Genomic DNA, 25671 nt, shown 5'->3' on the forward strand with positions numbered 1-25671 from the left:
GAAGAGTTAAAAAGGCCGTCAAGGAGACAGAGAGAGAAAGAGAGAAAGATTATCTGAACTGTTGAGAAGCAGATTAGAGGCGGAATGGAGAGGAGGAGCTGTTTGACCTCTGGAAGGATGACATACTAATTATACTAACACATTAACAAATACTACTAAACATAATGCACTAATGCTAAACTTGTAGTACTACTACTTCATGTTAGTGATCTGACAGCAGGATTCTCTGCAGTCTGGATCTGTGCCACAGCTTGATTGAGACGAGCTAACTGGGCTTTACAGAGGTATGTGTGGTCTTAGGAACTCATAACCCAAGACTCATAGAACAAGCTTAAGAAAGCTTAAGGAAAAACGTGTCTACTTATACAGAATGATAGCCTAAAAGTAATTTTTTGGGAATTTGCCTTTGTTAAGGGCTATTGTCCACTGGATGGAGTAGCCTGCAAATACTGAATTTTTGAAAAGTTTGGATATCACAATGCATTTGTTGTTTTCCCTTCAAGACTGTGCTTTTCTTTAATGTCCCTGAAAGGAATTTCAGGAAATACACTGATTTACTTTCTTAAATAAAGATAAATGTCAGTGGCTGTTCATTTAAGGATGTAGCATAATGAAGACTAGAAGCAGGGGGAAACAGCTGGCCAGGCTCTGTTTAAAACACATCTATCAGCCCCTCTAAATTTCACCAACTGACACACTGAATAATGATTGTTTAATCAAAGTAATAAAAAAAGGACAATTTTGTGTATTTTTAATGTTGTCGACTAATTGGAAGATCAGCGGTTTGATCCCCTGCTCCACCCACTGGGTATGTCGAAGTGTCCTTGGGCAAGATAATGAACCCCAAATTGCTCCCAAATTAGTGTGCATGAAGGAGAATTAGTTTCAGCCTCCGCCATCAGTGTGAGAATGAATCAGTTAATGTTGACATGTGTAAAGCGCTTCAGTGGCCGGTAGACTATAAAGGCGCTATATAAGCTACATAAATCAGTCCATTTACTTTTTGAAACAGCCAGGCTAGTTTCTGGCTGGCTAAATACTTCCTTATTCCACTGCTGTACTCAACGCAGACAACGTAGTATTGATCTTCTCATTTAATTCTGCAAAAGAATGTGGAACAATTTAATTTTAAAAACAGTATTAATGCTGTTGTTTAATATTGTGTTCTGTTAATTCAGGAGCATAAATAAGACATTTGAGAGCATGAATTACTCATTTGTGTGTAAAAATTAGTTTTCTTTCTCATGACACCTGCCTTGCTCCTAAAAAAACATGTGGAATGTCAACAAAATAGTTTCTTTGAATCGAGTGTCTTCAAATTTGATCTTTTTGTGCATTCGTTGAAGATGTCCAAGGAAGGACTTGAAGACATTTTGTCCATCATCTATCCATCTGATGATCCATATCGCTGGTTCGGACAGCATTGTAAGTAAGTTACTTACAATGCTGTCCTTTTGTCACTTTCCAGGAAACTAAACAAACATTCTCTTCGGGCCTCAGAGAAAGATGCCAACTTTTGGTGGTTCAGGCTTGGCCTCGGGCGCCATCAGCCAGGAGCACTAATGAACCAGGCGTATCGATCAACTTGACAAACAACCCAACAGAGATTAAATAGAGTTTCTTTACCAGTCAGTCAGAACTGAAGAAGTCAGATGATGGACGAAAGGTCTTCAAGTATCTTCAACCGAGTCCAGTTGCCATTCATTTTAACCTTCCTTGGATAACTATGACCTGGACATGGTTTTCACACAAGAGAGCAGGCTTCGTTTTGTCTGTGAAACCAGTAGTCAAAGTTGGCTTTAAGGAAGCAGTTATTTTAACCCAAACCATGATCTTTTCCTAAATCTTACCAATTAGTTTTGGTTCCTAAACCGTGACCATCACCTGAAAATGTTTCTTAGCATGTTTCACTTTGAAAGTCTAACCGGATGGTATATTTATTATTGCTATCTTGATTGCAGAATGTGAATGCAAACGTGACAGTGGACCTGCATGTGTAAAACACGCTTTGGCATGATAGTGGGCTGCTCTGAGAGAGACACTGCCAGCATATGAGAAAGCCTATTTCCTATTTCTGTAAGGTGCAGCTGCGACTAGAGATATGAGACTGAAGTGAGGTGAGGTGGAAATGTGAGGGTCAGGCCATCCAGACTGATGCCATTTTCTCACACATCTTAGATTGTGTGTGCGTATGCACTATATCTGCCTGACCTGTCTGGCCGGGAGGTGGTGTGTATGATAAGCTACTTTCCCTCCTCTCAGTTTCTTCACAACCAGACATTTGTCCAAAACATTCCCTCAACGTGAGAATCAACCCTCTATACACAGGCTCTGCTTAATCATGTTGTCAAACTCAATCAGCCCTGGTTTGAAGGGGAACATTTGCTGACAGAGGCTATGTATTGTATTCACCACATGTTACTTTGGTACAGTTATTATCTTGCTGGTATCTCATCTTATACCATTTTAATAGATTCTCCACTTTCAACTTCTTCTCCTGGATGTTCCTTTGCGACCTCCATGTTATTTCAGGCCACCTACTGCACACTTAATGTGTTTTTTTTCTGACAGGTACCTGGCCAAGCTGTCATCAGTTGGAAGCATCAGGGATGAGGACACATGCGAGAGGTTACAAGGCCTCATCCAGAGACAGGTACACACCTCTACTTACTGAAAATGACTTAAAATCCTAACTATATACACAACTTCATAACTTGTGCTACACAAACATGAATGAATTACAAATGCACCTAAGTGGAGCTAATCCAGTGGAGGCTTTTAATCAATAAGTAGAAGCATCTGCGTTAAGTACAACTGTCATTGCAGTCTTTAGTGTTTTAGAAGTGGTGTACTTGGTACCTTCTTCCCAACCACAGCAGGGAGAAAAAACTGTTCTGGGGGTTCTCCTTTAGGCACCGCCTATTCAAATCAATTTTTATTTTATTTTATTTATACTAGTGCAGTGCTTCTTACAGGGGCCAATGTGATGCCTCCCTACACTTTTTAGTTCAAAATGTGTGTCTTACACTGGTTTCACCTACAGCATTAGTAACATACCATTAATAACCCTGAAACAACACGAGAACAGCGGAGATACTGCAGCAAGCGTACTCCGCCCTTGCAATTGCAGAGTGGAGGGGCTCACGCTGTAGGTAGTTTATTCAAAGATTTTTTTCTTTGAATTCTGAACGTGTGTCGAAATTGCACCAAATGCTACATTGCACTCCCTTGGGTCTGCAGCAATACACCCGCCATGTGTGAGGCCGATCCAAATGCATACAAACACACAGAGCTTAATGCCTTTATAAGAGCGATAGCGCCACTTCTGTGCGGGTAAATCTATCTCAATATCATTGTCAATGCACAGACTATGATTCACAAATGTATATTACTATTTGTAAACACAAAACACGATCTTCAAATAAATTTGAAATCCACAAACTTTTCATGATCCACAAATATAAAACAAGATCTAGAAATAGACTCAAAATCCACAAACAAACACATCATGATCCATAAATAGAAATCAGTGACTTGAACGTGAAAACCAGAATTTGAATGAATGCAAATCATTTGTCTGCACATGAGGGTCATACAACAGTATGACACACAAATCAGTGTCAAAATGACTTGTAGACAAATGCAAAGTCATTGACAAATAAACTGTGATCCTCAAATACAGATTTAGCACTTTGCACAGATCTCTTTCTTACCCATGTCTTAAAACAGTAGTTGAAAATACAAGTTAGACTGTGTTTGTTTGCAAATTATGAAGAGCACATTTGTATGTGTAGATACAACAGCAAAACTCATGTAACAAATGTAAAACAATTTACAAATAGGATATGACCCTTACACAGAGACAAATCCTTTTGCATTCATTCAAGTTCTGGTTTAAGTACTGAGCGCAAGTCACTGATTTCTATTTGTATATTATGATGTGTTTGTCGATTTTAAATCTATTTGTAGATTGTGTTTTCTGTTAAAAAATTGTAAGACATATTTGTGACTAAGTCTGCATTTACAATGGTAATGAGGTCGATTTACCCCAATACAAATTATAACAGAAATGATCATTGCAATTTATATATAAATTATATAATATTGGACACTATTTAGTATGATGTCATTATATAGACGGACCTACTGCTATACTTTTCACTTTCTGCAGTATTTTTCTGGCATAATTTATGTTAGAATATGGTAACCAGCAGCAAATAAAATGTTATGTTCTCAGTTATATAAGTTGTTCCTTTGTGCCAAACAGCCCCATCATGGTGTTGCATTTGACAAATGCCCCACAAATGCACTTGGTATTTTGATAGTATGTGTACTGTGTTTATAGGTGACAAAGCTCTTGTGTGTCTCTGCTCCAGGTTCAGATTTGTAAGCGCAGTGTGGAGGTGATGGATGCAGTGCGTCATGGAGCCCAGCTGGCTATAGATGAGTGTCAGTTCCAGTTTCGCACTCGTCGATGGAACTGCTCCACTTTGGAGACCATGCCTGTGTTCGGCAAAGTGGTCACCCAGGGTAATATTATACACTGCAGCGATTCCTGTCACTATCTGCCTGCAATCATCTGAACACAGAAGAGAAACAGTTATGACAGACAGCACTAAAGCTGACTGACAGTAAAAACAAGCTTATCAGTTAGTTTGATTCCAAAGCTGATATGCTGATATTCATGCTTTTGTAAAATATTGTGACATTTTTCTACTTGTTTCCATTTGTATTGGCTTAACCAGCTCCTGCATTTTAACATCTGGGCTTCTTCCCTTGGACTACAACACACTCTTTATCTTTATACACATATATTTTGCCATTCATGATGAAAAGGTCTTTTCAGTTACATAATGAAACAATGTAACTGTGTGTGTCTGTGTTTGTGTTTCTCTATGTGTATGTTAGGCACCCGTGAGGCAGCCTTTGTGTATGCCATCTCAGCAGCCAGTGTGGCGTTTGCGGTCACAAGGGCCTGCAGCAGCGGAGAGCTGGAAAAATGCGGCTGTGACCACAATGTACATGGAGTCAGTCCAGAGGGTACGTCTCTCACTCTCTTTCACACAAACACACACACACACGTGCATAGTTGCAAAGGAAACAGTAGGGCCAACTGATCCAGTACGTGTTAATGCAATGATTTTACTAAATAACTAAATAATGTGACATTTTGAATTTTAAGTATGCAATCTTATCTCCTATAGTCAAATTTTTTTTACAATATGAACACTTGTCACACATTACTACAATTAACCATCAATAGTGAAATACTGAAAAGTGCAAAATAGTGTTCAAGCGTAGTATTTATGCATATATCATGTTTAAAGGGCAGTGACACAAAAGCACCTCCTGTCTCTATCTTAATATCTTGTCATAGGGTTCCAATGGTCGGGCTGCAGTGATAACATTGCATATGGGGTGGCCTTTTCTCAGTCCTTTGTGGACGTGAGAGAAAGGAGTAAAGGCCAGTCATCCAGTCGGGCTCTCATGAACCTGCACAACAACGAGGCTGGCCGGAAGGTGACTCCCTCCCCTTGATTTTAAATGTGAATTAAGTCTATGTAGAACACTGCACTTATTTTTTCTGAACTACCTATGCATTCCCTCGTAATACGTTATGTGAAACATCGCAATACTTTTTAGCAGTAGCTCACAAATACATTTGAAATATCGCTTTTATTCGTGAACCCTAGGAACAATTAGTATGTTGGTCCAGGCCAATTTAGGGAAACTCTGCATATACTACAGAAAGGAGAGATGATGTGACACTTACATGATGCGTTAATTGGTCATTGCTCCTTTTGAAAGGCGGAGCTTCGACAGTATACAGCCATTGGCTGTGACCAGAGCTGCAGCTGCTCTGCCTGGTTGTGCTGGTTGAAGCTATAGCTGTGGATTTGGTTATTGTCCAGACTATGGCTGCATTTGTGATTGAATCTATACTGTTATGGATATGGCTAAAATATCTATATTGAGACTATTCTTCACTGTTCCTATTAACATTAACCAAGAACACATTGTTAAGCCACATGGGGTTATTTAGTGCCTCTATCAGAAATGACCAACACACCAAAGGAGTTGAGGAAAACAGTAGCTTCAATACAATGCTCAACTTTACAGCAGTAGTAATGAACATGTTGACAGCCTGGCACAAAAAGCAGTTTTAGTCTCTAAAGCAAATTTCTTACTTATTTAAATTATATTAAGGCTTAAAATTGCATGCATAATGCAACTGCATTATTACTGCCCACCTCAGCTCCAGCTCTTTGGCTAATTTTGGATTAACCAGAGACAGGCACTGCCAAGATGGCGATGTGTGGGGCCACCGGGAGCCATCCGCATTGCTTTACAATCGCTTTATAATAGTAACCCACACTTGGGATCTCACAAGGTTGGTGACAAAAACTGATTTTTTGATTGTTTTCGGTGGCTCTCGGTGGTTCTGGAGGGTCCCTGCTATATATTCTTGCCTTTCTTCTTTGTCTTGAATAAATATCAGCCTGAGGAATGTATTTCTTCAACACTAAGGTCCAATCAACACTGATTGAACATCCACATAAAATGTGTCCAATCTTCCCTATAATGTGAGGGAATGCAAAATGTATTACAAGAACGCAAAACTTTCCGCAAGATAAAGTAAGGGAATTTCAGGAAAAAAAGGCCAACAGTTACCTTTAGGGAGCTCCGCATTTTAGTGTCTGAGGAAGATGTTTTCTAAAGTTGAGATATGGTTTAGGAAATGAGATTAGTTTATTTAAAAGGATGATGACAAAGGTTGCTGCATGCTAACATATGCAGCTGACAGCAGGAGAACAAAGAAGTATGTCAAGTCTCTCAGCAGTCAAGTCAAAATCAAATCCCAATCTTAAATTTCCGTGACTCAAATTTGACCCTGTCTTATCTCTGGTAGCAGTAGAAAATGTTTTTGTAGTAGTTACTGTAAGCACAAACAGATTGTTTTATTAATAGATGCTGCTATCCACAGCAGCTAGTCTTTATAGGAGATTATGCATTGTCTAACCAAAGGTTCTTTGGCATCTCTGCAGGCCATCCTATCTCACATGCGTGTGGAGTGCAAATGTCACGGTGTGTCAGGCTCCTGTGAGGTAAAAACCTGCTGGAAAGCCATGCCGCCCTTCCGCAAGGTTGGCAACATCATCAAGGAGAAGTTTGACGGTGCCACAGAGGTGGAGCAGCGCAAGGTGGGCACCACCAAAGTCCTAGTGCCTCGAAACTCCCAGTTTAAACCTCACACAGAAGAAGATCTGGTCTACCTGGACCCCAGTCCAGATTTCTGCGACTATGACCCACGCTCCCCGGGTATGCTGGGCACAGTAGGCCGCCAGTGTAACAGAACCTCAAAAGCCATTGACGGCTGCGAGCTGATGTGCTGTGGCCGTGGCTTCCAGACACAGGAGGTGGAGTTGGTGGACAGATGCAGCTGTAAGTTCCACTGGTGCTGTTATGTCAAATGCAAACAGTGCCGCAAAATGGTGGAGATGCACACGTGCCGGTGATGGGAGTGGAGGGCACACAGGGCACTGCTGATGAACAAAACAAATGCCCCACACTCCTGCTCAATTACCATGGGAGCAAGTTGGATTTGTGAATCTCCCTCTGCTCTTCTCTTGCAAAAAAACACCCCACCATCCAACTACTGGTCAACGGAAAAAGAGAGTGGCTAAGAGGTCAAATGTCATCCTATTCATTTTATGTCATGGATATCAATAGATTATGCATGAAATTTCCTACAGTGCTACATAGTTTGTTTCTTCTCAAGTAGAGAGTTTCACTTTCTGTCTCCCTCCCTCATGCTCATATTTGCTTTGTCATCAATCCTTTGTATTTTTGTAATGTTTAACTTATTTGTTCAGACTGAGGAGATTGATGTGAGGTGGACCAAGGACTGGGCCCATGGGTGGACAGATGGGTGGGTGAGGTTAAGGGGTTGGGGTGGGGTCAAGAGGAGGGCTGTTTGCCCTCTGCCCTTGCTGCTGCTTTGGGGGCTCACTTGGAGTGCTGGATATGATAAAGGGAGATGCCGAGTCTGTCAGAGGACTGACTTGAACAACGAAGAGGAAGTTTCAATGATTTGCTTCATGTGTGTACATGTCTTTGTTGCGCTAGGTTGAGTTAAGTCATTTCTTTTGCCCCCTGCAATGCCCTGATGCTGCTCCACTCACACACACTCACTCTTTCTGTCAGAGGGAGGATGATGAAGAACAGGTGAAAGCCACTGTCAGCTTCTTACAATCTTTTTTGTGGGCCTGCAGCACTGGAACGTGATGGGCATGAGACACACAAAACACACACATACTCAGCAAACATTGATCCAAAACAACACCTGTACTAATCCACAACTGCTACCTGCAACAGGAAACTAGAAACCTTATATCAAAACAGTTACCAAATCAGGTTTTAAATAATTTGTTACCATTTCAGAACATCATATAGTGAAAATCTTGTGTGCTCATTTCGATTGATGTTTATCTTGTGAAATAACACGCAAAAACCTGCATTCACTAGTAAGCACACACATACACAAAGGGGTCTGCCAGAGGGTTGCCAATCATGTTCACCATGCATGATGACTGAAGCACTTTCTCTCCAAGCGCACATAGAGCCCTCGCCCCACAGCAACAAACATCTGACCACATATTAAATTTTCCCAATACTCGTTTTACACACACACACACACACACACACACGCGCACACACACACACACCACAGACAGACAGTTTCCCATGCCACTGTCAGGACTCTATTGTTGTCTTGTGCCACCACCATAAAGCCAAGCTTTTCCTATAATAACGTGCTGTCATTATAGAGACAAACTGTAGACCTGTAAAGACTTATACACTGAAGAAGACTATACTGCCTATGAATGTATGTTAATACGGAATATATGCTGTGTCAAAAATGGCTCTTGTCGCTTCTTTTAAAAGAAACTTTATGTCTGTGTGTTTGTTTATGTATGTGAGCGGGATTGCCACAAAACCAAAGCTGCCCAGAAGGAAAGAATGAACGTGAGAGGACAGAAAGATGGAAAGTGAAAGGGAGTAGATCCTATTCCACCACCAAGCCCTGAGACACACACACACACATACATACACACAAACACACACATGCACAGACCTGCTGACAGACATACACATATTTCAATAAAATTGTCCATTTCCCGTGTCTTTCAGCTGCGTTATTATGTGGCTGGTGTGCACCATGCAGCATTGTGTGTGTGTGTATGTGTGTGTGTGTGTGCCTTTTGCGTGAGGCACATTACACCCCGAGGTCCTTCCTTCCACCCCTGATACCTATAAACATAATTTATGCACCATATATTACTGCATACAGTATAGATAGGTGAATGTGTTTCCCGTGGTGCTGGGGACCTGGTAGTCAGGATTTTGGAAGAACCAGAGCAGCCACTCAGGTTTCAGTGACCCCCTAATTGGGTTTGGGCTGAAGAGGGAACAGAGGCAGGAACACCAGGCTAGAACAGGGATTACAGTGAAATGCAGACCACATGGCATAAGCTTTTTCCCTCCTTCTGTCTCTATCAATATCATACTGCAGTCGTCGCAGTACTACTAGTAGTCCAGCTTTCTTGCTCTTTCTCCTGCAATATCTTTGGCTGTTCCAGTCCGCTACCCCTCTGCAGAAATTGTAACCCTAACCACTCTCGGTCTGCAACAGGGTGGATCTGTCCTTCATTAAGCCACCATGATGGCCTAGATGAGGTGGGTTGTGGTGCCCACGCTGACGAAGAATGTCTGTGGGCTTGTGTGTGCTCAGTCTATGTACAGTGAGGCAGTCAGTCAGTCAGAGAACTCCTATGCCTTTTGTGGTTTGCTGTGGTTGTGGTGAGACAAGAGACAAGAGGCTGACAGTAGGGTTTTACCACTTAGTGTATGTAAGAGTTGCTATTTATCACGACGACGATCTGTTTACACAGTCTCGTCATGAGGACCTCACTCACAGTATGGGGACGAAAAAACTGGAGGTGCCTGTGTGGTTTTTAGCTTTGGCCCATTTGGCAAGATTACCAGCCAGAGTGTGAAGGGGCCACAGGGTTTCAAGAGCAAACATAATTTTTAAAGGTAGTGATCAAGAAGGTGGTTTGTTAGCAGGAGGAGTCAGCCAAGGAGACAAAAAGAGGAGCTAATTAAGCCAATCCAAGGTAGGTAATATTGTCTTTACTTTCTTGCTATATACATTATTTGTGTAATAAAAAGATAACCAATATTAGCTCTAATTAGTGACAGAAGCTAAGTGTAACTAGCGCATTAACAATATTTTACAGACAATGTTTTTAAGTTTTTCCAGGCAGCTAGTGTTTGTTAAATTGTCATGGATTTCTGCATGTTTAGGAGTTTATACCAACTGAAAAATCGTGGGTAACACTTTATAATAACCACACACTATAAAGCATTAGTTAAGTATTTGTAAATACAGAATTCATCATTTAAAAAGCATTGTTCCTACATTATTACACATTAGTAAGTCAGTTATAAACAGTTCTAAATGTTTTATTCTTTATTAACTACACATTTTGAAGCATTAGTTAAGTAGTAAAGTCTTTATGCATCATTTGTAAAGCATTGTTCTTCTTGTTAATACACATTAGTAAGTAATTTATAATAATTTACAACATAGTTGTACATGTTGCATTCTATATTAATAAGCCCCTCTATCATGTGCTTAATGATTATGTAGTGGGTTTACCATTTATAAATTAAATTTATAATAAAATTAAAGGTATTATTTCAATTACAACCCACATATATGAGTTGTTAATGGTTCATAAGATCATTTAGAAAGTGTACAGAATTTATTACATAACTGCCTGTTTTTTAAATACTATAAACAATGTCAGCATAGCTTGTAAATCTAACTGTGTCAAAGCCCAAAGGATGCTACTAAGACCACCTTGAATGTTGACCCAGCTAATGTCACAGTTAGAGGCCTGGTACCATACGTCTGAGACAGATCATCCATCACTAGCCAGAAGTTCACTGAGCTGCTGATCCATAAGCTGCCCTTCTAATGTCTGGTCAGAAAGATCGCTCCGGACTTCCAGACTTGTACGTCAGCTCTGAGAGAGATCTACCACTGCCAGATCTCCAACAAGCCACTGCTCTCCAAACTGCCCTTCCAGAGTCTGGTCCAAGATCACTCAGGACGTCAAAACTCCAAGATCGGCGCTTCCAGAGATCTGCTGTCATGGGACCAGCAAGAGTTGGATGGTCTATTGGTGTATTATAACACTTATTAATACTGCAATACAAAAAATTTATTCAGGTAGTTACTAGTTGTAAGTTAATTATTTTGTGTGAGCTCATCTAAAGTGAGGACTATCTAAACCTCGTTAAGCATTTACGAATGAAGTTTAAAGGCTGGTAATTTCAGTAGTACACTCATGTAGTCTCAAAGTTACCATTCATTTCTCAAAAAATGTTCTCTAAACATTTGTTAAATAAAGTATTTCAACATTAAGTTGATAGATACAAAGCATTTACTAGTCATTAGTACTTTGTGTGAGCTCATCTAAAGTGAGGACTATCTATGCCTTACAAAGCATTTACAAATGATATTGCAAATCACAAAAGTATCAGTTATCTTCTGAACAGAAAAAAGGAAACAGACACAACACATCGATTTCATTTCATTACAAAACATCTCTTAGCTATTCATTAATAAAAAAGAAAAAAACAGCAGAAGCAGAAGACATGGTGCCTCCCTCAATTGAATTGTCTAACAATTCTTTTGAACCGGGCCTGCTCTGGCATTTGAGCTGGAATAACGACAACATAAGTGTTATCCACCTTTTTTTATTTTACTCGCACACTCTTTAACCCACACACACACACACGCACAGTAGGCTTGAGAGTCACACGCTCACAAAAAATATTAATCTACAGTACAAAATGTGAGACTGAATAGTTGCAATTAAGAGACCTACATGTTTGTTTAGAGTTATTCCACATCTCAGATGTATTAGAAATTTGTACCACATTAAGTCTGACCATCAAAAGTGTGACCATTTTATTTTTATTTAATTTATGCATAATAAACTGTAGATAATTGTTGATCTGTAAGAACGTCTTGGAATAACCATTACCGTGCAGGTTTGAGCCCCGGTCGTCCCGGCCTTTCTGCGTAGAGTTTGCATGTTCTCCCCGTGTCTGCATGGGTTCTCTCCGGGTCCTCCGGCTTCCTCCCACCCTCCAAAGACATGCGGACTAGGTTAGTTGCTGACTCTAAATTGTCCATAGGTTTGCGTGTGCCTGCTTCTTTGTCTATGTGTGGCCCTGCGATGGACAGGCGACCTGTCCAGGGGGTACCCCGCCTTTCGCCCCATGTCAGCTGGTATTGGCTCCAGCCCCCGCAACCCTGTACGCAGCATAAGCGGTTGACGATGGATGGATGGAGATGCCGGTCATGGGATCAACAACCGTCTTTATGGTGATTCATTGCTGATCTAGTTGCTCGGCTGTGCATGAAGACAACTTAGGTTACAGCATAGATGAATAAAGAGAACTGGATATAACTATGAAAGTTGCTCAGGGGCGCATGAAGCCAAAAAAGTTAGACTTTGCTTGTTGAAGATTAGGCGGTCAGAAATAGATGCTTTGCGCTGTCTCCTACCTTTTTGGCCGTGGGGATATAGCTCAGTGGTAGAGCGCATGCTTTGCATGTATGAGGCCCCGGGTTCAATCCCCGGCATCTCCAGCAGGATTTATGGAAAACTAGCTCCACTTGGATAGTGCCTTTCTTACCATTCAAAGTGCTTTGCACTGCATCGCGTCTCCCTAACGCCATTGGGAAACGTATGGCGTTCACTATCTTCGACATGGGCCCGTTTCCATTCCACGGCCATGTAGTGAATATCTGACCATTTCATAAGATGATGTCATCCACAGTTCAGTCCTTGGCTTCCTGATGTTCTGTAAGAACGTCTTGGAAAAAATCGATGCTCTCAGGTGGCGTTCCCCATCACTCTTGAGCTCTTTCGTCCCACACAAGTCATGCAGCACTGATAAAGTTAAAATGATTTAATCGTGTGGCTCTTCTACACATTTCAAATGTTACGGTAACAAATAGATCGAATTCTAACAGTGAAACAAGTCATGTCACCTGGCTTGTGACTCTGAAATACAAATTATCCACAGTTTCACAGCCGTTTCTTTCACAGTGTAGGGCTTTTTGGGCCAGGGTGCATGACGTGAGGGTTAGGGTTAGGGTTAGCCAATCAGCTGCAGAGTAGGGGGCCTTAAAGAGACAGGACAGGACAAAAACAGACTGAGGATACGCCTAAAGAATTCGTTACATACATAGGATTTCATGGACAGTTAGTAATGCAATGATTTTGCATGTATGAGGTCCCGGTTCAATCCAGTGCATCTGAATTGTGTTTTACTGCTGACCATCACCGTGCAGGACTCTGGGCTGTCTCAAAAACCACAAAAAAACAAACAGCTGGAACTCTTTGCTTGCCTGCAGAGATGGTGGTATAGTGGTGAGCATAGCTGCCTTCCAAGCAGTTGACCCGGGTTCGATTCCCGGCCATCGCAGGTCGTTACTTCTTGTGCAACGCTTCACCTCTGTCCAGCGATGTCACTCTGAAGACTCTCGGGAGCTGCCTTTTAACCGGTGCAGATGCTGGTCATGAGAAGGTTGTGGGTTCGAGCCCCAGTCGTCACGGCCTTTCTGTGAGGAGTTTGCATGTTCTCGCCGTGTCTGCGTGGGTTCTCTCCGGGTGCTCCGGCTTCCTCCCACCCTCCAAAGACATGCGGACTAGGTTAGTTGCTGACTCTAAATTGTCCATAGGTTTGCGTGTGCCTGCTTCTTTGTCTATGTGTGGCCCTGCGATGGACAGGCGACCTGTCCAGGGGGTACCCCGCCTTTCGCCCCATGTCAGCTGGGATTGGCTCCAGCCCCCGCAACCCTGTACGCAGCATAAGCGGTTGACGATGGATGGATGGAGATGCCGGTCAACAACCGTGTTTATGATGATTCATTGCTGATCTAGTTGCTCGGCTGTGCATGAAGACAACTTAGGTTACAGCATAGATGAATAAAGAGAACTGGATATAACTATGAAAGTTGCTCAGGGGCGCATGAAGCCAAAAAAGTTAGACTTTGCTTGTTGAAGATTAGGCGGTCATCGCGTCTCCCTAACGCCATTGGGAGCAGTATGGCCTTCACTATCTTCGACATGGGCCCGTTTCCATTCCACGGCCATGTAGTGAATATCTGACCATTTCATAAGATGATGTCATCCACAGTTCAGTCCTTGGCTTCCTGATGTTCTGTAAGAACGTCTTGGAAAAAATCGATGCTCTCAGGTGGCGTTCCCCATCACTCTTGAGCTCTTTCGTCCCACACAAGTCATGCAGCACTGATAAAGTTAAAATGATTTAATCGTGTGGCTCTTCTAGACATTTCAAATGTTACGGTAACAAATAGATCGAATTCTAACAGTGAAACAAGTCATGTCACCTGGCTTGTGACTCTGAAATACAAATTATCCACAGTTTCACAGCCGTTTCGTTCACAGTGTAGGGCTTTTTGGGCCAGGGTGCATGACGTGATGGACCCAGTTAGGGTTAGGGTTAGCCAATCAGCTGCAGAGTAGGGGGCCTTAAAGAGACAGGACAGGACAAAAACAGACTGAGGATACGCCTAAAGAATTCGTTACATACATAGGATTTCATGGACAGTTAGTAATGCAATGATTTTGCATGTATGAGGTCCCGGTTCAATCCAGTGCATCTGAATTGTGTTTTACTGCTGACCATCACCGTGCAGGACTCGGGGCTGTCTCAAAAAACACAAAAAACAAACAGCTGGAACTCTTTGCTTGCCTGCAGCGATGGTGGTATAGTGGTGAGCATAGCTGCCTTCCAAGCAGTTGACCCGGGTTCGATTCCCGGCCATTGCAGGTCGTTACTTCTTGTGCAACGCTTCACCTCTGTCCAGCGATGTAGCACTGACAAAGTTAAAATGATTTAATCGTGTGGCTCTTCTACACATTTCAAATGTTACGGTAACAGAAGGGCTTTTTGGGCCAGGGTGCATGACGTGATGGACCCGGTCAGGGTTATGGTTAGCCAGTCAGCTGCACGGTAGGGGGCCTTAAAGAGACAGGACTGTAGTATTGCGCAAGTATCACACAAAGCACAAAAACAGAGTGAGGATATGCCTAAAGAATTCGTTACATACATACGATTTCATGGACAGTTAGTAATGCAATGATTTTGCATGTATTTCCGTTTCCATTCCATGGCCATGTAGTGAATATCTGACCAAACAATTCATTTCATAGGATGATGTCATACACAGTTCAGTCCTTGGCTTCTGGATGTTCTGTAAGAACGTCTTGGAAAAAATCATGCACTCAGGTGGCGTTTCCCATCACTCTTGAGCTCTTTCATCCCACACAAGTCATGCAGCACTGATAAAGTTAAAATGATTTAATCGTGTGGCTCTTCTCACATTTCAAATGTTACGGTAACAAATAGATCGAATTCTAACAGTGAAACAAGTCATGTCACCTGGCTTGTGACTCTGAAATACAAATTATCCACAGTTTCACAGCCGTTTCGTTCACAGTGTAGGGCTTTTTGGGCCAGGGTGCATGACGTGATGGACCCAGTTAGGGTTAGGGTTAGCCAATCAGCTGCAGAGTAGGGGGCCTTAAAGAGACAGGACAGGACAAAAATAGACTGAGGATACGCCTAAAGAATTCGTTACATACATAGGATTTCATGGACAGTTAGTAATGCAATGATTTTGCATGTATGAGGTCCCGGTTCAATCCAGTGCATCTGAATTGTGTTTTACTGCTGACCATCACCGTGCAGGACTCGGGGCTGTCTCAAAAACACAAAAAAACAAACAGCTGGAACTTTGCTTGCCTGCTGCGATGGTGGTATAGTGGTGAGCATAGCTGCCTTCCAAGCAGTTGACCCGGGTTCGATTCCCGGCCATCGCAGGTTGTTACTTCTTGTGCAACGCTTCACCTCTGTCCAGCGATGTCACTCTGAAGACTCTCGGGAGCTGCCTTTTAACCGGTGCAGATGCTGGTCATGAGAAGGTCGTGGGTTCGAGCCCCGGTCGTCACGGGGAGTCTTTCTGTGAGGAGTTTGCACGTTCTCGCCGTGTCTGCGTGGGTTCTCTCCGGGTGCTCCGGCTTCCTCCCACCCTCCAAAGACATGCGGACTAGGTTAGTTGCTGACTCTAAATTGTCCATAGGTTTGCGTGTGCCTGCTTCTTTGTCTATGTGTGGCCCTGCAATGGACAGGCGACCTGTCCAGGGGGTACCCCGCCTTTCGCCCCATGTCAGCTGGTATTGGCTCCAGCCCCCGCAACCCTGTACGCAGCATAAGCGGTTGACGATGGATGGATGGAGATGCCGGTCATGGGATCAACAACCGTCTTTATGGTGATTCATTGCTGATCTAGTTGCTCGGCTGTGCATGAAGACAACTTAGGTTACAGCATAGATGAATAAAGAGAACTGGATATAACTATGAAAGTTGCTCAGGGGCGCATGAAGCCAAAAAAGTTAGACTTTGCTTGTTGAAGATTAGGCGGTCATCGCGTCTCCCTAACGCCATTGGGAGCAGTATGGCCTTCACTATCTTCGACATGGGCCCGTTTCCATTCCACGGCCATGTAGTGAATATCTGACCATTTCATAAGATGATGTCATCCACAGTTCAGTCCTTGGCTTCCTGATGTTCTGTAAGAACGTCTTGGAAAAAATCGATGCTCTCAGGTGGCGTTCCCCATCACTCTTGAGCTCTTTCGTCCCACACAAGTCATGCAGCACTGATAAAGTTAAAATGATTTAATCGTGTGGCTCTTCTCCACATTTCAAATGTTACGGTAACAAATAGATCGAATTCTAACAGTGAAACAAGTCATGTCACCTGGCTTGTGACTCTGAAATACAAATTATCCACAGTTTCACAGCCGTTTCGTTCACAGTGTAGGGCTTTTTGGGCCAGGGTGCATGACGTGATGGACCCAGTTAGGGTTAGGGTTAGCCAATCAGCTGCAGAGTAGGGGGCCTTAAAGAGACAGGACAGGACAAAAACAGACTGAGGATACGCCTAAAGAATTCGTTACATACATAGGATTTCATGGACAGTTAGTAATGCAATGATTTTGCATGTATGAGGTCCCGGTTCAATCCAGTGCATCTGAATTGTGTTTTACTGCTGACCATCACCGTGCAGGACTCGGGGCTGTCTCAAAAAACACAAAAAAACAAACAGCTGGAACTCTTTGCTTGCCTGCAGCGATGGTGGTATAGTGGTGAGCATAGCTGCCTTCCAAGCAGTTGACCCGGGTTCGATTCCCGGCCATTGCAGGTCGTTACTTCTTGTGCAACGCTTCACCTCTGTCCAGCGATGTAGCACTGATAAAGTTAAAATGATTTAATCGTGTGGCTCTTCTACACATTTCAAATGTTACGGTAACAGAAGGGCTTTTTGGGCCAGGGTGCATGACGTGATGGACCCGGTCAGGGTTATGGTTAGCCAGTCAGCTGCACGGTAGGGGGCCTTAAAGAGACAGGACTGTAGTATTGCGCAAGTATCACACAAAGCACAAAAACAGAGTGAGGATATGCCTAAAGAATTCGTTACATACATACGATTTCATGGACAGTTAGTAATGCAATGATTTTGCATGTATTTCCGTTTCCATTCCACGGCCATGTAGTGAATATCTGACCAAACAATTCATTTCATAGGATGATGTCATACACAGTTCAGTCCTTGGCTTCTGGATGTTCTGTAAGAACGTCTTGGAAAAAATCATGCACTCAGGTGGCGTTTCCCATCACTCTTGAGCTCTTTCATCCCACACAAGTCATGCAGCACTGATAAAGTTAAAATGATTTAATCGTGTGGCTCTTCTACACATTTCAAATGTTACGGTAACAAATAGATCGAATTCTAACAGTGAAACAAGTCATGTCACCTGGCTTGTGACTCTGAAATACAAATTATCCACAGTTTCACAGCCGTTTCTTTCACAGTGTAGGGCTTTTTGGGCCAGGGTGCATGACGTGATGGACCCAGTTAGGGTTAGGGTTAGCCAATCAGCTGCAGAGTAGGGGGCCTTAAAGAGACAGGACAGGACAAAAACAGACTGAGGATACGCCTAAAGAATTCGTTACATACATAGGATTTCATGGACAGTTAGTAATGCAATGATTTTGCATGTATGAGGTCCCGGTTCAATCCAGTGCATCTGAATTGTGTTTTACTGCTGACCATCACCGTGCAGGACTCTGGGCTGTCTCAAAAACCACAAAAAAACAAACAGCTGGAACTCTTTGCTTGCCTGCTGCGATGGTGGTATAGTGGTGAGCATAGCTGCCTTCCAAGCAGTTGACCCGGGTTCGATTCCCGGCCATCGCAGGTTGTTACTTCTTGTGCAACGCTTCACCTCTGTCCAGCGATGTCACTCTGAAGACTCTCGGGAGCTGCCTTTTAACCGGTGCAGATGCTGGTCATGAGAAGGTCGTGGGTTCGAGCCCCGGTCGTCACGGCCTTTCTGTGAGGAGTTTGCACGTTCTCGCCGTGTCTGCGTGGGTTCTCTCCGGGTGCTCCGGCTTCCTCCCACCCTCCAAAGACATGCGGACTAGGTTAGTTGCTGACTCTAAATTGTCCATAGGTTTGCGTGTGCCTGCTTCTTTGTCTATGTGTGGCCCTGCAATGGACAGGCGACCTGTCCAGGGGGTACCCCGCCTTTCGCCCCATGTCAGCTGGTATTGGCTCCAGCCCCCGCAACCCTGTACGCAGCATAAGCGGTTGACGATGGATGGATGGAGATGCCGGTCATGGGATCAACAACCGTCTTTATGGTGATTCATTGCTGATCTAGTTGCTCGGCTGTGCATGAAGACAACTTAGGTTACAGCATAGATGAATAAAGAGTACTGGATATAACTATGAAAGTTGCTCAGGGGCGCATGAAGCCAAAAAGTTAGACTTTGCTTGTTGAAGATTAGGCGGTCATCGCGTCTCCCTAACGCCATTGGGAGCAGTATGGCCTTCACTATCTTCGACATGGGCCCGTTTCCATTCCACGGCCATGTAGTGAATATCTGACCATTTCATAAGATGATGTCATCCACAGTTCAGTCCTTGGCTTCCTGATGTTCTGTAAGAACGTCTTGGAAAAAATCGATGCTCTCAGGTGGCGTTCCCCATCACTCTTGAGCTCTTTCGTCCCACACAAGTCATGCAGCACTGATAAAGTTAAAATGATTTAATCGTGTGGCTCTTCTACACATTTCAAATGTTACGGTAACAAATAGGTCGAATTCTAACAGTGAAACAAGTCATGTCACCTGGCTTGTGACTCTGAAATACAAATTATCCACAGTTTCACAGCCGTTTCGTTCACAGTGTAGGGCTTTTTGGGCCAGGGTGCATGACGTGATGGACCCAGTTAGGGTTAGGGTTAGCCAATCAGCTGCAGAGTAGGGGGCCTTAAAGAGACAGGACAGGACAAAAACAGACTGAGGATACGCCTAAAGAATTCGTTACATACATAGGATTTCATGGACAGTTAGTAATGCAATGATTTTGCATGTATGAGGTCCCGGTTCAATCCAGTGCATCTGAATTGTGTTTTACTGCTGACCATCACCGTGCAGGACTCTGGGCTGTCTCAAAAACCACAAAAAAACAAACAGCTGGAACTCTTTGCTTGCCTGCTGCGATGGTGGTATAGTGGTGAGCATAGCTGCCTTCCAAGCAGTTGACCCGGGTTCGATTCCCGGCCATCGCAGGTTGTTACTTCTTGTGCAACGCTTCACCTCTGTCCAGCGATGTCACTCTGAAGACTCTCGGGAGCTGCCTTTTAACCGGTGCAGATGCTGGTCATGAGAAGGTCGTGGGTTCGAGCCCCGGTCGTCACGGGGAGTCTTTCTGTGAGGAGTTTGCACGTTCTCGCCGTGTCTGCGTGGGTTCTCTCCGGGTGCTCCGGCTTCCTCCCACCCTCCAAAGACATGCGGACTAGGTTAGTTGCTGACTCTAAATTGTCCATAGGTTTGCGTGTGCCTGCTTCTTTGTCTATGTGTGGCCCTGCGATGGACAGGCGACCTGTCCAGGGGGTACCCGCCTTTCGCCCCATGTCAGCTGGGATTGGCTCCAGCCCCCGCAACCCTGTACGCAGCATAAGCGGTTGACGATGGATGGATGGAGATGCCGGTCATGGGATCAACAACCGTCTTTATGGTGATTCATTGCTGATCTAGTTGCTCGGCTGTGCATGAAGACAACTTAGGTTACAGCATAGATGAATAAAGAGAACTGGATATAACTATGAAAGTTGCTCAGGGGCGCATGAAGCCAAAAAGTTAGACTTTGCTTGTTGAAGATTAGGCGGTCATCGCGTCTCCCTAACGCCATTGGGAGCAGTATGGCCTTCACTATCTTCGACATGGGCCCGTTTCCATTCCACGGCCATGTAGTGAATATCTGACCATTTCATAAGATGATGTCATCCACAGTTCAGTCCTTGGCTTCCTGATGTTCTGTAAGAACGTCTTGGAAAAAATCGATGCTCTCAGGTGGCGTTCCCCATCACTCTTGAGCTCTTTCGTCCCACACAAGTCATGCAGCACTGATAAAGTTAAAATGATTTAATCGTGTGGCTCTTCTCCACATTTCAAATGTTACGGTAACAAATAGATCGAATTCTAACAGTGAAACAAGTCATGTCACCTGGCTTGTGACTCTGAAATACAAATTATCCACAGTTTCACAGCCGTTTCGTTCACAGTGTAGGGCTTTTTGGGCCAGGGTGCATGACGTGATGGACCCAGTTAGGGTTAGGGTTAGCCAATCAGCTGCAGAGTAGGGGGCCTTAAAGAGACAGGACAGGACAAAAACAGACTGAGGATACGCCTAAAGAATTCGTTACATACATAGGATTTCATGGACAGTTAGTAATGCAATGATTTTGCATGTATGAGGTCCCGGTTCAATCCAGTGCATCTGAATTGTGTTTTACTGCTGACCATCACCGTGCAGGACTCGGGGCTGTCTCAAAAACACAAAAAACAAACAGCTGGAACTCTTTGCTTGCCTGCAGCGATGGTGGTATAGTGGTGAGCATAGCTGCCTTCCAAGCAGTTGACCCGGGTCGATTCCGGCCATGCAGGTCGTTACTTCTTGTGCAACGCTTCACCTCTGTCCAGCGATGTAGCACTGATAAAGTTAAAATGATTTAATCGTGTGGCTCTTCTACACATTTCAAATGTTACGGTAACAGAAGGGCTTTTTGGGCCAGGGTGCATGACGTGATGGACCCGGTCAGGGTTATGGTTAGCCAGTCAGCTGCACGGTAGGGGGCCTTAAAGAGACAGGACTGTAGTATTGCGCAAGTATCACACAAAGCACAAAAACAGAGTGAGGATATGCCTAAAGAATTCGTTACATACATACGATTTCATGGACAGTTAGTAATGCAATGATTTTGCATGTATTTCCGTTTCCATTCCACGGCCATGTAGTGAATATCTGACCAAACAATTCATTTCATAGGATGATGTCATACACAGTTCAGTCCTTGGCTTCTGGATGTTCTGTAAGAACGTCTTGGAAAAAATCATGCACTCAGGTGGCGTTTCCCATCACTCTTGAGCTCTTTCATCCACACAAGTCATGCAGCACTGATAAAGTTAAAATGATTTAATCGTGTGGCTCTTCTAGACATTTCAAATGTTACGGTAACAAATAGATCGAATTCTAACAGTGAAACAAGTCATGTCACCTGGCTTGTGACTCTGAAATACAAATTATCCACAGTTTCACAGCCGTTTCTTTCACAGTGTAGGGCTTTTTGGGCCAGGGTGCATGACGTGATGGACCCAGTTAGGGTTAGGGTTAGCCAATCAGCTGCAGAGTAGGGGGCCTTAAAGAGACAGGACAGGACAAAAACAGACTGAGGATACGCCTAAAGAATTCGTTACATACATAGGATTTCATGGACAGTTAGTAATGCAATGATTTTGCATGTATGAGGTCCCGGTTCAATCCAGTGCATCTGAATTGTGTTTTACTGCTGACCATCACCGTGCAGGACTCTGGGCTGTCTCAAAAACCACAAAAAAACAAACAGCTGGAACTTTGCTTGCCTGCTGCGATGGTGGTATAGTGGTGAGCATAGCTGCCTTCCAAGCAGTTGACCGGGTTCGATTCCCGGCCATCGCAGGTGGTTTCTTCTTGTGCAACGCTTCACCTCTGTCCAGCGATGTCACTCTGAAGACTCTCGGGAGCTGCCTTTTAACCGGTGCAGATGCTGGTCATGAGAAGGTCGTGGGTTCGAGCCCCGGTCGTCACGGCCTTTCTGTGAGGAGTTTGCACGTTCTCGCTGTGTCTGCGTGGGTTCTCTCCGGGTGCTCCGGCTTCCTCCCACCCTCCAAAGACATGCGGACTAGGTTAGTTGCTGACTCTAAATTGTCCATAGGTTTGCGTGTGCCTGCTTCTTTGTCTATGTGTGGCCCTGCAATGGACAGGCGACCTGTCCAGGGGGTACCCGCCTTTCGCCCATGTCAGCTGGTATTGGCTCCAGCCCCCGCAACCCTGTACGCAGCATAAGCGGTTGACGATGGATGGATGGAGATGCCGGTCATGGGATCAACAACCGTCTTTATGGTGATTCATTGCTGATCTAGTTGCTCGGCTGTGCATGAAGACAACTTAGGTTACAGCATAGATGAATAAAGAGAACTGGATATAACTATGAAAGTTGCTCAGGGGCGCATGAAGCCAAAAAAGTTAGACTTTGCTTGTTGAAGATTAGGCGGTCATCGCGTCTCCCTAACGCCATTGGGAGCAGTATGGCCTTCACTATCTTCGACATGGGCCCGTTTCCATTCCACGGCCATGTAGTGAATATCTGACCATTTCATAAGATGATGTCATCCACAGTTCAGTCCTTGGCTTCCTGATGTTCTGTAAGAACGTCTTGGAAAAATCGATGCTCTCAGGTGGCGTTCCCCATCACTCTTGAGCTCTTTCGTCACAAGTCATGCAGCACTGATAAAGTTAAAATGATTTAATCGTGTGGCTCTTCTCCACATTTCAAATGTTACGGTAACAAATAGATCGAATTCTAACAGTGAAACAAGTCATGTCACCTGGCTTGTGACTCTGAAATACAAATTATCCACAGTTTCACAGCCGTTTCGTTCACAGTGTAGGGCTTTTTGGGCCAGGGTGCATGACGTGATGGACCCAGTTAGGGTTAGGGTTAGCCAATCAGCTGCAGAGTAGGGGGCCTTAAAGAGACAGGACAGGACAAAACAGACTGAGGATACGCCTAAAGAATTCGTTACATACATAGGATTTCATGGACAGTTACTAATGCAATGATTTTGCATGTATGAGGTCCCGGTTCAATCCAGTGCATCTGAATTGTGTTTACTGCTGACCATCACCGTGCAGGACTGGGCTGTCTCAAAAACACAAAAAAACAAACAGCTGGAACTCTTTGCTTGCCTGCTGCGATGGTGGTATAGTGGTGAGCATAGCTGCCTTCCAAGCAGTTGACCCAGGTTCGATTCCGGCCATCGCAGGTTGTTACTTCTTGTGCAACGCTTCACCTCTGTCCAGCGATGTCACTCTGAAGACTCTCGGGAGCTGCCTTTTAACCGGTGCAGATGCTGGTCATGAGAAGGTCGTGGGTTCGAGCCCCGGTCGTCACGGCTTTCTGTGAGGAGTTTGCACGTTCTCGCCGTGTCTGCGTGGGTTCTCTCCGGGTGCTCCGGCTTCCTCCCACCCTCCAAAGACATGCGGACTAGGTTAGTTGCTGACTCTAAATTGTCCATAGGTTTGCGTGTGCCTTTCTTGTCTATGTGTGGCCTGCAATGGACAGGCGACCTGTCCAGGGGGTACCCCGCCTTTCGCCCCATGTCAGCTGGTATTGGCTCCAGCCCCCGCAACCCTGTACGCAGCATAAGCGGTTGACGATGGATGGATGGAGATGCCGGTCATGGGATCAACAACCGTCTTTGGTGATTCATTGCTGATCTAGTTGCTCGGCTGTGCATGAAGACAACTTAGGTTACAGCATAGATGAATAAAGAGTACTGGATATAACTATGAAAGTTGCTCAGGGGCGCATGAAGCCAAAAAAGTTAGACTTTGCTTGTTGAAGATTAGGCGGTCATCGCGTCTCCCTAACGCCATTGGGAGCAGTATGGCCTTCACTATCTTCGACATGGGCCCGTTTCCATTCCACGGCCATGTAGTGAATATCTGACCATTTCATAAGATGTCATCCACAGTTCAGTCCTTGGCTTCCTGATGTTCTGTAAGAACGTCTTGGAAAAATCGATGCTCAGGTGGCGTTCCCCATCACTCTTGAGCTCTTTCGTCCCACACAAGTCATGCAGCATGATAAAGTTAAAATGATTTAATCGTGGGCTCTTCTACACATTTCAAATGTTACGGTAACAAATAGATCGAATTCTAACAGTGAAACAAGTCATGTCACCTGGCTTGTGACTCTGAAATACAAATTATCCACAGTTTCACAGCCGTTTCGTTCACAGTGTAGGGCTTTTTGGGCCAGGGTGCATGACGTGATGGACCCAGTTAGGGTTAGGGTTAGCCAATCAGCTGCAGAGTAGGGGGCCTTAAAGAGACAGGACAGGACAAAACAGACTGAGGATACGCCTAAAGAATTCGTTACATACATAGGATTTCATGGACAGTTAGTAATGCAATGATTTTGCATGTATGAGGTCCCGGTTCAATCCAGTGCATCTGAATTGTGTTTTACTGCTGACCATCAGTGCAGGACTCTGGGCTGTCTCAAAAACCACAAAAAAAAAACAGCTGGAACTCTTGCTTGCCTGCTGCGATGGGGGTATAGTGGTGAGCATAGCTGCCTTCCAAGCAGTTGACCCGGGTTCGATTCCCGGCCATCGCAGGTTGTTATCTTGTGCAACGCTTCACCTCTGTCCAGCGATGTCACTCTGAAGACTCTCGGGAGCTGCCTTTTAACCGGTGCAGATGCTGGTCATGAGAAGGTCGTGGGTTCGAGCCCCGGTCGTCAGCCTTTCTGTGAGGAGTTTGCACGTTCTCGCCGTGTCTGCGTGGGTTCTCTCCGGGTGCTCCGGCGTCCTCCCACCCTCCAAAGACATGCGGACTAGGTTAGTTGCTGACTCTAAATTGTCCATAGGTTTGCGTGTGCCTGCTTCTTTGTCTATGTGTGGCCCTGCAATGGACAGGCGACCTGTCCAGGGGGTACCCCGCCTTTCGCCCCATGTCAGCTGGTATTGGCTCCAGCCCCCGCAACCCTGTACGCAGCATAAGCGGTTGACGATGGATGGATGGAGATGCCGGTCATGGGATCAACAACCGTCTTTATGGTGATTCATTGCTGATCTAGTTGCTCGGCTGTGCATGAAGACAACTTAGGTTACAGCATAGATGATAAGAAATGGATATAACTATGAAAGTTGCTCAGGGGCGCATGAAGCCAAAAAAGTTAGACTTTGCTTGTTGAAGATTAGGCGGTCATCGCGTCTCCCTAACGCCATTGGGAGCAGTATGGCCTTCACTATCTTCGACATGGGCCCGTTTCCATTCCACGGCCATGTAGTGAATATCTGACCATTTCATAAGATGATG

General features: G+C 44.4%; 1 protein-coding gene and 9 non-coding genes across 10 annotated transcripts in view; all 10 read left to right on the forward strand.

Annotated features, from left to right (window-relative positions):
- wnt4 (wingless-type MMTV integration site family, member 4) overlaps positions 1-8921 on the forward strand; it is a 34459-nt gene extending 25538 nt beyond the window's left edge. The window contains exons 2-6 of the mRNA XM_038697808.1: positions 2572-2653; positions 4377-4530; positions 4909-5040; positions 5378-5520; positions 7047-8921. Coding sequence (XP_038553736.1) covers positions 2572-2653; positions 4377-4530; positions 4909-5040; positions 5378-5520; positions 7047-7517 — 982 coding nt within the window. The 3' untranslated portion in view covers positions 7518-8921. The remainder of the gene's footprint in view (positions 1-2571; positions 2654-4376; positions 4531-4908; positions 5041-5377; positions 5521-7046) is intronic.
- A 3737-nt stretch (positions 8922-12658) lies between these two features.
- Positions 12659-12730, forward strand: trnaa-ugc. The gene has a single exon. It is a non-coding gene; the product is annotated as a tRNA-Ala (tRNA).
- Positions 12731-13500: 770 nt separating this feature from the next.
- On the forward strand, positions 13501-13572 carry trnag-ucc. The gene has a single exon. It is a non-coding gene; the product is annotated as a tRNA-Gly (tRNA).
- Positions 13573-14870: 1298 nt separating this feature from the next.
- Positions 14871-14942, forward strand: trnag-ucc. The gene has a single exon. It is a non-coding gene; the product is annotated as a tRNA-Gly (tRNA).
- A 981-nt stretch (positions 14943-15923) lies between these two features.
- On the forward strand, positions 15924-15995 carry trnag-ucc. Its single transcript has one exon. It is a non-coding gene; the product is annotated as a tRNA-Gly (tRNA).
- A 1311-nt stretch (positions 15996-17306) lies between these two features.
- Positions 17307-17378, forward strand: trnag-ucc. The gene has a single exon. It is a non-coding gene; the product is annotated as a tRNA-Gly (tRNA).
- A 985-nt stretch (positions 17379-18363) lies between these two features.
- trnag-ucc lies at positions 18364-18435 on the forward strand. Its single transcript has one exon. It is a non-coding gene; the product is annotated as a tRNA-Gly (tRNA).
- A 1306-nt stretch (positions 18436-19741) lies between these two features.
- trnag-ucc lies at positions 19742-19813 on the forward strand. The gene has a single exon. It is a non-coding gene; the product is annotated as a tRNA-Gly (tRNA).
- Positions 19814-22171: 2358 nt separating this feature from the next.
- Positions 22172-22242, forward strand: trnag-ucc. The gene has a single exon. It is a non-coding gene; the product is annotated as a tRNA-Gly (tRNA).
- Positions 22243-24895: 2653 nt separating this feature from the next.
- Positions 24896-24967, forward strand: trnag-ucc. The gene has a single exon. It is a non-coding gene; the product is annotated as a tRNA-Gly (tRNA).
- Positions 24968-25671: the final 704 nt, after the last annotated feature.

Source organism: Micropterus salmoides, unplaced genomic scaffold (assembly GCF_014851395.1).
Source record: "Micropterus salmoides isolate LMB-PRFRI ecotype aquatic unplaced genomic scaffold, ASM1485139v1 Ms_hic_scaffold_4, whole genome shotgun sequence".
Classification (NCBI taxonomy): Eukaryota; Metazoa; Chordata; class Actinopteri; order Centrarchiformes; family Centrarchidae; genus Micropterus; species Micropterus salmoides.